Here is a 13148-nt window from a genome sequence, read left to right on the forward strand (position 1 = left end):
GTGCAATAGGCAGCCTGTGTTTCCAAATTATTAACATTTTTCATTCTTTGCCCTTTGTAATTAATTTCTACTGCCATCTTATTTCCCTTTGGTTCTGGGTTTATCATACTTTCATTATCATATTCTGATTTAAATTATTCGTACAAAAATTTTCCCTAAATTTTAGCAACTCAGCACACAGATACAGTTATTGATATAGTCTAGATAACATAACTGTAGTTAAAACTGGTAATACTTTATTTTAATATTGACGACGACATATCATGTTGCTGCTCTTCCCATAGTTTGTGGCTGCAGCATTTCATTGTGAATTCACACAGATACACTAAGCTAGAAAGGCAAGAGAAGCTCAGTCTTAATTTTGAAAGCATTTATGACAGGTACTTCTTCCCTAAAATTATAAATCACTGCAGGCAAAGCAAAGTGGCCATGAAGCCTAACAGGAATAAGTGTATTGACCTGCAATTCTGCAACAGATTACTAGTAATATTGACAACTGTTATTTGCATTATATGTAGGGATTTAATGTGTAGTTTCAATAAATAAAAGCAGCTTAAAAGAAAGTGAGAGGAAAACTTTTTACCAGAGCTAGTAGTGACATGAGACAGGGCAGTGCTCCTTATGAGCGTGGTAAGACAGAGAAGTTGTGAATGTCCCATCCTTGGAAGTGACCCAGGGCTTTGAGCAACCTGGTCTGGAGGGAAGTATCAGTATCAGTATTGCTGCCGACAGCAGGGGGAGTTGGAACTCAATGATATTGAAGGTCCCTTCCCACCCCAACAGTCTGTGATTGCTGCCACAGTGCATCATCAGGCTAGACTCATCGTTCAGCAAGTGTACAAGCAATCAAATCAGAGTAAGGATTTGGAAGTAGGCTAACTCTAAGCCTGTTTCAGAAGGCCTTCTAAGATTTCAGCTGGAAACAAGCAGTGGTCCGCTGAATTAAATTTAGGTCAGGATCCGAGCAAGGGTAAAAAATTGATCAAGAAAAAACCCACTCAGACCCAGAGGAGACTGTAGGGTTGCGCAGTGCAATACAATCTCTACTGTTCCAGACTCTTTCTCCTTTGGGTAGGTGAAGGGCACTGTGCTTTTGGCTACAATTAGGTCATGGTGCTTGTCTACAAGCTGGTATAGGCTTTACAGAAGCTGTAGCATCTAGCCTTAAGAAGGACTCGTGCATAGTCTTTCCATCTCTCTGTGGAACGTGACTCACTCTGATCAATCCAAGCTTTGCCCATTATAATAAAATTCCCATAACCTGACTCCGCTGTTCATCTCTCCGTTTCCAACCCGGTTACCCGCCATCGCACAGCTGTGCCGGCAGGCTGGGGGGCTGCGGCCAGGGGCAGCTCATGGCCCCGGCGGCTCCGCGCCTCCCCGGCGGCCCAGGGCCCGGCCCAGGCCGGCGGGCGGAGTCTGCTCCCGCCGCTGCCGCCTCCCGGCGCCCCCCGCCGGGCCTTCCGCCCGCGCCGGGCGGGATGCGGGGCGCTCGCAGGCGGCTCTGCTCCGCCCTGATCGTCGCGTACGGCCTCTTCTCCCTCTACGCGGCCTACACCGTGTTCCTGCGCCCGCGCCGCCCGGCCGCCCCCCGCTCGCACCGGGACCACCACGGCCCGCGAGGTGAGTGCGGCGGCGGGGCCGCTTCGAGCCGCCCTGCCCGGCCTGGCCTGGCGCGTCCGGGGCGGCGGGTTTGGAGCGGAGCCGGCCCGGTGGGTTTGGAGCGGGGTCGGCCCTGCGGGCGGGGCCTGGCGGCGGCCTCCGAGGGAGGAGAGCGGGGCCGGCGCCTCCCCGCTCCCCGCCGGGCCTGCGCTGGCTGCGGCGGGCTCCGCTGGGCCTCGGCGGGAACCGCGCGGCACGGCGGGGCGGGAGGAGGCGGCGGTGGCGGTGCTTGTGGTTCTGCTTGTTGTGGTGGTGGTGCTGGCAATGGTGATGTGCACGACCCTGTGCGCATCTGTCAGGTGCTGCGTGAAATTACGAATTTGAGAAAATTAATCAGTTTTCCTACAGTTGTGAATTTGATCTTCTTTTTTATTTTTTTTTTTTAATTTTAATGTAAATCACGCTTTTAGGTTTCACAGATCATGTTGCCTTGGGAAATGAAGAGTGGAATCCGTGGGATGCGGATGAGAAAAATGAGCTGGCTGCTTCTCAGCAGAGATATGAAGCTAATCTTAAAATGATAAAATATGTGAGGTCTCACCTAGAACAGACCAGTCTTAGAGTACAGATTTGGGGCAAAGCAGCAATTGGTAAGCAGATGTAGTCAATCTTTACTGGTTATTTAACCTTTCTGGTATAGCACTTTTCTGGGTTTCCTGATGATTAAAATTTATGTATATGATTCCACAGTATGTATATCTGAACATGGGAAGTATTAGGGAGATGCTAGCTGTTACTCAAACTCATGGCAGCATAAGAGTAGTTGAACTCCCTTTGTATCAGTTCCTTTCAAGGCTCTTCTTCTGCATCTGTCAAGGAAAATATCTCAAATGGCAAACAAATGCACTTACTTTTTTAATCCAGTCTGGTTTACAGTATGACACAAGGAGAGACCTCTTACTTGCCTAAGCAGATTATTTATTTTTGTCACATTTACACTTTGTGAAATAAAGCATCACACTGTGGGAAATAAAGTGTTTTCTGTAGTGCAGTGTACTGTAGTACTACTACCACTGATGAACTTGGAAATTCTTCTTTTGTGGAAGATACTGAGTTTCCCCTCTACACAAACTGGGAACCAAGGTCTTCTCAACCTCTAACTACTGCTGAAGATGTATCACCATTCTTAGCTTAGGTTTTTTTGGAAATGCCAGGCTTACACTCAAACTTTCACGTAGCATTGTAGAATACATAGGTATATTGCCTGGTATATTACCATCATAAAAATTGGTGCATTTCACAAAAGCTTAAGGGAAGTATGCTTGTGCTTAAAATGCCAATTAATATTTGCTCATTTTTAGTGGTATGTGTGCTGGAAAGAGTTGCTAACAGAAGCAGTAGTGTATATCTTCATCTGCTGATATTTTGTCAGCTAAAGAATCTTTTTAAATGCCAATATGGGAAAAATTAATCTTGACTAATTCTAAGTCATATTGTGCAAGAAGCTCTGACATTTATTTCCCAAGTTTTTATCTTGTGATGCTTTATTTTTTAGGAGCGTAGAGTAGGCAAGATCTGTACATTCAAATTCTCCATCATGTCTTCATTTATGTAGGTCTTTACCTTTGGCAACACATTTTTGGAGGGCACCTTGAGCCAGCTGATGTGATTGCACAGTGGAGAGAAGGAAGCCAAAATGCAGGAAAAACATACTTCAGGTATTGTTCATGATGTTGATTTCAATTGTGCAAACTTTAGTAAATAATGCATTGGAAAGGTAAACTGAATGATGCACTGCTCAGGCATTATTTTGGCTGTCTCAAAGTTGTGGTTATTTTAATACAGTTGCAAGTACTTTAATTTTGTAATGTTTTGATAACTACGTAATATGCACATGGCTTCTCATTCAAAATTATAATTTATACACAAAAGCACATACTTGATAAATCTAACTAATTCTAGACCAAACATGTCACTGTTAAAAAATAGAAAACTAGGGAGCAATTTAATCTGGTTTATGATGGTTTGTGTTATTAAAAATATATGTAAAAACTTGCCAATTCTGAGAGAAAGAGCAGCCAAGAGACTTCGGTGGCAGGGTGAGGATACAACCCTGAGAACAGTGTAAAGAGCTGGGGTCTGGGGGCTCATAGCTGGTGAGATCAAGCATGCACGTGTGAGGCAGGAAGATGTCTCCTGCTCTTTAGTTTCTGCTGTATTCAGGGGAAAGGGACTTGGTTCATTCATTCATAAATAGGAATGTGTCAAAACCATGATTTGTTTATAACAAAGGCTACCTGTGAGACCTAGCCTGTGGTTAGCTACTTGATTTGCAAACCAAAATTTTGTATGGAAAGGAATATTACACGTAAAGCACTGTTTGCTTTAACAGTGGTGTTTGATCTGTGATCGTGTATGGTTTAAGACTGTTGTCAAATGTTTTACATTATTCAGGGAATGATACAGAGCTTTTCTCTGAGTCCCTATTTAATACCATTTTAATGCTTTCTGTGAAGATACATTGTCTCTTTGGCCACTTAGCCAGTCTGCAGAAGTAGGTCTCCTGCAGCATTTAGTCACTTGCACCAGGACCTGCCTGTTAAAAAAGTTTTCTTTTAATATATAAATTACACAGTTAAGTGAGCTTAACTTCTGAAACGTGTTGCTTCAGGAGGCCATTTTTTCCTTGCACAAGATACAGTTCTAGCTGAAATATTTGAAGGTAGTGTTTGAAGTACGCATGTGATTGTGAATTGAAAAGAGGTTTTAAGTGATCAAAAAACTTTTAAAAATAATTTTGAACTGTTTATGAAAGTATCTAACAGTGAACATGGTACAGGCCATAGAGTCTTTCCAGAAGAAATAGATGAATTTATGTATTCTTTAACAGAAAAAGCTATGTTCCTTGTCTGCAAATAAAAGATGATCCTTATTTAGAGACTCAACTATGAACGATGCTTCTGCATCTTTGTAGTCTCCTTGACAGAGCAATAGAGTTTTCAATTCACAAATATAGAGAAAGGATACAGTCCTTCCTTTGAATATTGGACCAGTGCCTACAGTGTAGTTTTAGTGGCAAAAGGCTTTGTTGTTTCCAGAGTTAAAATCTTAGAAGCTGTAGAAATCCATGATACTGTGGCATGATAGGTTATCTTCCTGATATTGACATAAGAATTTCTTTAGGCTCTTGCTTTCCACATTTATAACATGAAAATAATTTGCTGTACTTAATGAGTCTGTCACTTGACTAATTGTGGTTATTTTCTCTCTAGTGTGCCTGTTTCAAATGATTAATAACTTCACATGTCTCCTTAGGGTATGCATCTCTCAAAGAAAGACTTCTATGCCTGCATTTAAATATCTTCTTGTTATGTCTAGATGTGCCAGAGATAATGGAGTCCCTATTCTAATTTCAACTTGGCTGCTAGGTCCTATAAAAATACAAAGCTTGAGTTTAGTACCAACATAACAAAGGTTAACTTTTGACAGGCTAGTATAAACTTGTGCAAAGTATAGAAAATTTGCAATATAACTGTTATTTTAACAACTAGGCTTCTGAAATAGCTACTTTTTACTCTATTTGGAAATACTAGTTCATGTTGTGGAGAAGAATTATGTGATTTTGGCTTCTCACTGGTTATTTTCTAGAATTGTTTACTGCCTGGCTGAGGTAAATTATCTTTTGATTGCTAGATGAGGCTAGAGGGAACTAGCTGAGGTGACATATTTGGAGAATATGTGCTGTTCTGCAGTTCTCTGTGGTAAGTCTCATGATTGTTAAAAAGTAGATGTCTGGTGAATGTTTTTAAAGAATAACAAATCTAAAGACACAAAAATGCCAAAATACCACTTGAACACAGTTACATGAATAAGCCCATTCTGTATATTTATGATGATGAATACACGTAATACAGATTTTGATGGGTACATATTTCCATCAAAGAAGTTGCCTAAAAAAATACATGAAGTATCAGCTTCTCCTTAAAATGCAGTGATGCTTATTTAAAAACAGGAGTGGTGAAGGAACTTCATCGCTGTGGATTTTAGTAGCCTCTTGGCACATTCATACAAAAAGCAAGAGACCAGGATTTAACGCTTTCTTTGGCTTGAAGCAATTCACACCCTTCACTCCTGTCATCTAAGAAGATGTTGTAGAGCACAGAGTGCCAAACTTCTTACCTCTTATTTGGCAAGAGCTTTCCTAAATTTCTATTTCCCCCAAGTCACACCCTCTCTATTTGATAAACATTCAGTGCTGCCTTGCCTCAGTCAACTAGGAGAGGTTTCTGTCTATCAGAGGATTCCACCTGGTATAGCTTCTGGCAATTTAGTTTTAATAAAACCCTGTAGTGAAGCTTTTTGAAAGTCCAAAACCACTGTGCCCACTGGATCCTCTTTATCTGTGTTCTTATTGACATGCTTCATCAGATTAATGAAACAGGATTAACTCATTCACAGCAGTGCTTATCTGTATATTTGATCTGTGATCTTACCTATTGATAAGATTCAGTGATCTTACTGTTTATTACAGATTCTTCCAGAGAGGGAGTTAATACTGACTGTTCTCCAGAGTCCCCTCAAGTTGTTTTTGTAGATGGGAGTCACTTGTGGTTTGGACTGCTAATTTCCAAGTTCTTTTCTTGATTTTCTCATTTTTATGTAATTACTTTTTTGCATATGGGATATTTCTATGCTGAATGTATTTATTATTATTTCTATTACTGCAAGTGTTAAATTTAATCCTTACTATTAAAGAATGGCTGTCTCAACACCTCCAGAATGGGCGCTGTTAGACCCAGTCTAAAACAGCATCTTTTTGTATGACTGTCTGTCACTAGTAAGGAAAACCAAGGACTTTGTAGAAAGCAAATCATGTATTTAGTCCAAAAAAGGTAATCTTCCCATATTATCTTTGCTTTAGCCTTCATGTGAGTGGTTAGTACTCTAAGGACTGCTCCCTCCATTTAGCAGCTTCTGTAGTGTCTCTTCCATTTCCCAATCCCAGTTGTGTTCTGATTGGGAGTTAATAGCACAGCCCTAGCACGGTGTTTTGATTATTAAAGTATGGATTTATGAGACTTGCACTGTGTTACTTTTTTTCCCCCACTGTAATTTTATGCTGTTCAACTACATATATTGCTACCCACAGGTCATTGCTTCCTGACCTGTACATCTGTTATTGCTGTAAAACTGTTACCCTCAAAGTGCTGTGTCATAGGAAAAACCCTTTTTCCCCAAGTCTCTTTGCAAGGCGATCACGTGTACATATTTAGTCTCTATTTGAGGCATTCCAAAGCTCAAGGTATTCTCTCTTAGGAATCCCTGTGATTCTGTTCTCATTGTCTGTTAAACTTTGGATTTAAGTCTTGATTGTGACTTAACATTTAATGTATGAGAAGTCTTGATTCCAGGTCATGAGTCTTACGAATCTTGGCTCCAAAATACATCACTTCCACCAAGCCAGCAGCATGTCAGCTTAACTCAGGTTTAAATACACTTGTCTAAGGTCAGTCTGCCTCAGATAACTTCACTGGAGTAGTCTTTACAGTTTTTGTTGTGAGAGCTTTTTTCCTCAGTAAGTATATTTGAACTGAAACTAGCTGTCAGTCTCAGCACTTCATGAGTTAAAACTCATGCTCACTCTAAATCAAGTTTTGCTGGTAGCTGAAAAACTAGTAATGCAGCAGATCTAGAAAATTATCACTTAACTGACTTTTATTTTTAAACAATGCTGTTTTCCCCCTCCACTTTTTCCCAAGCTGTGTAACTGCTACTTCTTTGCATTCGGTCAATAATCTGTTAAGACACCAGGTAACTAGAGCAGGGGCTGGCAAATACTGGTTTGTTTCATTGAAGTTCATAAATGGCTTTTGTCACATGCTTGCAAATGATTAAAGAGTTGGTAGTTTTGCTACATGACTGAAATTCTTCTGTTAAATACATTGTTGAAGATCTAGAAAACGTTTTATAACTAAAATGTTCATGCTTACTACCTTGTATCAGAGCCTCAAGTTTGACCTGGGGCATACAGCCAACCTAAGTTGGATAGATGTTTGTTGTGTTATCAATTCTACACAGAAGAAACTTAACCAAAATACTGAGAAAAGTAATATGCAAGACTAGCTAACTGTCACTCTTAATGATACCAGATTGTGTGTAGTCTTCAGTTTTTTGGGAGGGCCTCTCTCTTGTTCTAATACAGCAGTCATTTGTTATCACTGGAATTAAGAAAATATGAACATCAAGGTGCACCCTTTTTTGAAAGGTGGTTGATTTACACACATTTTGAGGTTTGAGTATTGTACTAGTTCTGATTTATTGACAAAATACCTTATTCTAGTCAATCACCTTTTACCTGAATAAAAATGAAAGCAGCTTTACTCTGTGCTAAGCAGTACATACTAACAGCAGAAGTAGTTGTAGTTGCACATTAATTTTGCAGTATATTGCATTTACTTTATTGAAGAAAATATCATCTCTGGAGTGCAGTGTAGTAAGACTAGCTAGAGGACTAAGGCCAATAATTAATCTTACAAAGTCTTACTTTGTTTGATGTTGTATTTTGGCTTTCTCAGCTTCCTGACTGGCCCCTCAGTAGTTCCCGGCTATTTCTCGGTGGAGGCGGAGCACGTGGTGCTGGTGCTGAACGGGAGGGAGCCGGCGAAGATGGCCTACGCCACGCAGTGGCTGCACTACGCACAGACGCTGATGGAGACCCGCAAAATCCAGCACGTGGCCGTGGTGCTGCTCGGGAACGAGCAGTGCAACAACGCCTGGATTCAGCCATACCTGAAACGAAACGGGGGATTTGTCAATCTGCTCTTTGTTACCTATGACTACGCGTTCGTAAATGAAGAAGATATTTTCCAGTGGCCTTTAGGAGTAGCTACGTAAGTGCTATAGACAGAAGTTGCAATTGATTCATTAATTGTTGTGCATGAGGTATGGAAAATATGACTCTTAGTGCTTTTGCCCAAAACAATTTTAATAAATAAATTGCAGAACATGATCCTATCAGTCATTTTCTAAATCAGGCATTGGAGTCTTTGAAAGTTGCATTTAGCAATAAAAATTATAACAGGAAAAGGGTACTGGTGTTTAGGAAACTTTAGGAAAATGAACCTGTGTCTCCTGAGATTTTCTGTTTATTCTTTCTTCAGTAGATTTGCTCTTAAGATTATCATGACTGCTGATGTAATACATACCAGTGATATGGAGATTCAAAGGATAATTATGTAATAAAGTTGCAGGTACTATTTGTTCAGAAAAGCAAAGTACTTTTTTTAACCTCCGTTATGGCTCAAAAGGCTTCCCATTTGGAGTTGTTATACTCCAGTAACACAGTAGTGTAAACTTGCTTACCTGCTTCTTTAAAAAAAAACATTTTTGTTATACTTAAGTGCTCAAACTATTTATGTGGAGTAAATAAAGTTTTGGTTCAGCTACATGCATTTTTACTTCTTATTAACAGAGTTGATAGTGGTTTAGTGACTTACCAGGGTAATAGAAGCTGAAAGGAATATGGGATTATTTTCATACCGTGTGTTGAATTTGAATTCAATATCCTATATTGATCTAGTTTGCTCAACAAGCTGGAAAACTGTATAGAGCTTTTTATATACAGCTTGAACTTGTTCACAGTGTCTCTGACATATGCTAAATTTGGATTATTGATGATGTCAAAGAATTGATGGTATTGGAAGTTCCTAAGTGGAAAGAAGTTGAGTTTTGAGATGCAGAGATTAAGGTGACAGTGAAGAGAAAGCAACAACACTTAGAACAACAAACGAGGGTGCAAAGCTGGGTGAAGGAAGATAAATTTGGTATCAAAATGGGATTTCCAGACCTTGCATACAATGGCTGTAAAAAACAGGTTAAAGGCATGAAAATTTGCTGGCTTTTCCAAGTAAAGAGGGAAAATGAAGATGTGGAATGATGCAAAAATATTTGTCATGAAGGAACAAATGCTTATTAGAAACTAAGTGAATTGACATTCATCATGCAGGAGAAGAATGAGAATAGGACAGGATGCAATAATGATGTGCATTATTGTCCATCAAGTAATGCACAATAAGCTATTTAGTAGCCAAAAGATTTGATTATTGAGTTCACTCAGATCAAAGTGAGATTTTCCTTTGAGAGGTTACCAGTGGTATTTTCAGTAGAGGAGCATATCCAGAGATTAAGGTAGGTGAGACTTGCATGCCATAGTTACTGTTAAACTGGCCATTTCAGTCAAAACTTATGGTTGCATCAAGAACAGCTTCTTTGGAAAAGCATGTTGGTCAAGGACATTCTGTAATCTGCACATTTAATATTTCTGGTGTTGAAAGAAGATGTAAGTATTCTGGAAACTTTGTGAAGGTCCTGATGGGGGTAAAGGGAGTAAAGACATACTTTTAGGACAGGCTGTGACTTGGTTTACTTCTGAGTCTGTCTGTAGAGATGGATTGGCAATAAGCAGGTGGTTTTAGTCATAATATATGATGCACTGAAAATGAAATGCTGAAAAATGTTTTCCTTTGATAGGGTTGTCTAACTTACACATTTTTTTTACAGCTACAGAAATTTTCCAGTTGTGGAACCCAGCTGGTCAATGCTACATGATCCAAGATCATATGTATGTAATTTCTTAGGAACAGTTTATAAGAATTCTTCTAGAGAAACCCTCATTGAAATTCTGAAACAGGACGGGCTTGACAAACTTTGCTGGATTGCAGCCAGAGAACAGTAAGACTTTAATTTACTTCATGAAAATATTGAGTTTTTTGCCTGGTTCATTATTACCAATCTTTTCTTGAGTGTTAAAAAATAATACAAATAAAGGTAATTAGTCATTAAGTCAGGGAATAGTGCAGAGACTTCATTTAAGTCAACATAACAGCATTTCTGTTATATTTTACATAAGGCATATTTTTAAATCTAGTTTAGAAAAGTCTCCTCTGTATATAACCTATATAACCATCAAAGACCATCTGCTTTTTTCTTACAAATATTTGATTATGAGAAGAAACATATTATCTTGTATTTTGTGGAGTTTCATGTCTTTAGTCAAAGAAAAAAGACAGCCATATTTTGTTGAGTTCCACGTGAGAGTGGATTTAATCCGTACAGCACAGTTATTTTTTGACTAACAAGAGTAGGGTTCTGATGGTATTTCTTAACTTTGAAAAGCAACACCTATAAAATGTTGGATAGCAGGCGGAGTGGTGCTTAGGTAGACCTTAGCTGCCCTGATGAAGAGTCTCAGGAGATGGATTGTATCTGTGATGTAAACTCTTATCTCCCAGACATCTTGAGGCACTTCAAGTACATGAATTCAGGTTAAACCAATTGCTCTGCTTCCTAGGTTTTGAAGAGCAAACCTCTTTTGAGGCCAAAAAAAAGTCATTAAAAAGCCCATTGAGCGTCTCCCTTTTTGTCTGTTTCTAAACTATGCTGTGAAGTAAATTGACATATGCATCATCCAAGTAATGCAGAAGATTTGGAGTGGCATTTCAATTTGTTTCTTACACTTTTAAGTGTTAATAATTTCCAGAAAGGGCCACATATTACAATCTGTTTTTAACAGTGACATTTTCAATAAATTTTTAGAAGATTTTTAAGAGCAATTAAGACTAAAAATAAAAGTTAATTCACTGTGTGTGTAATACAAAATTTTTACACTAATAGCATTTTCAGTTTTATAACTAATAGAAATTAAAGCATATCACTATTTTTTCATTGCAGTGCCTGTGAGGAAGATATTAATTTTCACTCTTTTTCCTTTCCTAGGTGGCAGCCTCAAGAAACAAATGAAAGTTTCAAGAACTATCAAGATGCCTTGCTGCAGAGTGATTTGACATTGTGCCCAGTGGGAATAAATACAGAATGTTACAGAATTTATGAAGCTTGTTCCTATGGATCTCTGCCTGTTATAGAAGATGTAATGACACCGGGTGATTGCGGAAATTCATCAGCCTACCACAGTGCTCCATTGCAATTATTAAAAACCATGGGGGCTCCATTTATCTTTATTAAAAACTGGAAAGAGCTTCCTGCTATTCTAGAGAAAGAAAAAAAAATGAGCTTACAAGAAAAGATTCAAAGGAGAAAAAAGCTTTTAGAATGGTATCGAAACTTCAAAGCATGGATGAGACAAAAATTCATTAATACTTTGGAAAATTCATTTTTGCCCAGTGATAAAGGATAAATTGTCCCGTTTGAAAATCTAGAGTAGATGACAGTTTAATTTCCATTAACCTGAGGCAGCTTTTATTTAAAAGTAACCTCACAGGACAGATGCATTCCTTTTAAAGTCAGTGGAATTGCTCTAAGTTTGGCCAAGAGCTACATTTGGCCCTCCATCTTTAATGACTTTCAGAGAGGTTGTTGACATAATATGATGGTACAAGGATGACAACAGTTTCGTTACTATTTTCACAATTTTTATATTGCTTTGTGACCTGGAAAAAATTTTTAATTGTAATATTTAAAAATTTTAAGGATAATGTCTTTGAGCATGTGAATTTGGTAAAATCCAACCTAAAAAAATCAGTTGTGTTTGAAGAAAAAAGAATGGAGGCTGTATGGTACAGGGTAATTTATTAGGGAAACCAAAAAAGAAAAGTATTATTACAAAATTGCCAGGTTTAGCATATTCTGGTAATATGTTTTGAAAATGTGAACTGTTTACTTGGTTGACATTTCATTTCCAGCAAAGTGACCATAAAGCTAAAGACTGTGGAATAAAAATGTGTATTTCAAGGTAAAAATAGAGAGCTCTTTCTTGAAAATATTTGATAGCAATATATTTCATCTGAAATACCAAAATTACTTTCTTTCATTTGTTTTTAGTCTTGGGCCATACTTTTCTGTGTTTGTGCTCTTTCATTACCTGTAGTTACAGCTGGATGTTCAGAACCCTGAGTCTTAGACACGAGCCTACCTGTAGCTTATCTGATTGCTCAAAATCTGCTGAAACTCATCAACGCCAAAAGATGGCAGAAGTGTAATACTGCATGGTTATGGGACTGTGTGTACCATAAACAGTTTCAATGCTTTTTTGTTAAATGTAGCCAAAGGGATCCATTCCTGTTCTTGTGTGTGTGCAGTTCCCTCCAGTCTGTTCTGCTGAGCAGTAGGACTGCACACACACCGCTGCCATACCAAAGGGCTGTAGGAGCCACTTGTGCCTGACCACAGCATGACACGTGGGGTCATTCTCATGCAGCAATTCACAGGCTGTACAGCTAAGTAGTAGTCATTTGTGTACTGATTCTGCCTAGTTCTGGAGCATGTGTCACACAAGGGCAGTTCTGTGGTAATGTGAATTGTCTGTCTAACATGAACTGCTGTGACTTGCCATCCACCCATTTCATCTGAAGTGTCCTGCAGTTGCAGTACAATGCAAACATACTCCATTCAGCTGAGACTGGAAGTACTGCAGTGAGTTGATGAGAACTGCTTACAGGTTGACATTGCTAGACCAAATTCACAACAAATGTCCAGCACACTTAGGATTTGAAGCCCATCAGCAGTACACAGCACTCGAGGGTTAGAGGAAG

The 13148-nt window shown here is 39.0% G+C and overlaps 1 protein-coding gene across 4 annotated transcripts; it reads left to right on the forward strand.

The window, feature by feature from the left end:
- Window positions 1–1397: 1397 nt before the first annotated feature.
- On the forward strand, window positions 1398–12356 carry RXYLT1 (ribitol xylosyltransferase 1). 4 transcript variants are annotated; one of them, XM_059473169.1, is made up of 6 exons: window positions 1398–1623; window positions 2073–2252; window positions 3218–3320; window positions 8178–8492; window positions 10162–10332; window positions 11377–12356. In XM_059473169.1, exons 1-6 carry the CDS (start codon window positions 1482–1484, stop codon window positions 11792–11794), a joined length of 1329 nt encoding a protein of 442 aa, XP_059329152.1. In that variant the 5' UTR covers window positions 1398–1481; the 3' UTR covers window positions 11795–12356. The 4 variants fall into 4 exon arrangements, with proteins under 4 accessions (XP_059329152.1, XP_059329153.1, XP_059329155.1 ...); XM_059473170.1 differs by lacking the exon at window positions 1398–1623 and adding an exon at window positions 1826–1961; XM_059473172.1 differs by lacking the exons at window positions 1398–1623; window positions 2073–2252 and adding an exon at window positions 5251–5363.
- Window positions 12357–13148: the final 792 nt, after the last annotated feature.

This window comes from Ammospiza nelsoni, chromosome 5, assembly GCF_027579445.1.
Source record: "Ammospiza nelsoni isolate bAmmNel1 chromosome 5, bAmmNel1.pri, whole genome shotgun sequence".
NCBI classification, from domain to species: Eukaryota; Metazoa; Chordata; class Aves; order Passeriformes; family Passerellidae; genus Ammospiza; species Ammospiza nelsoni.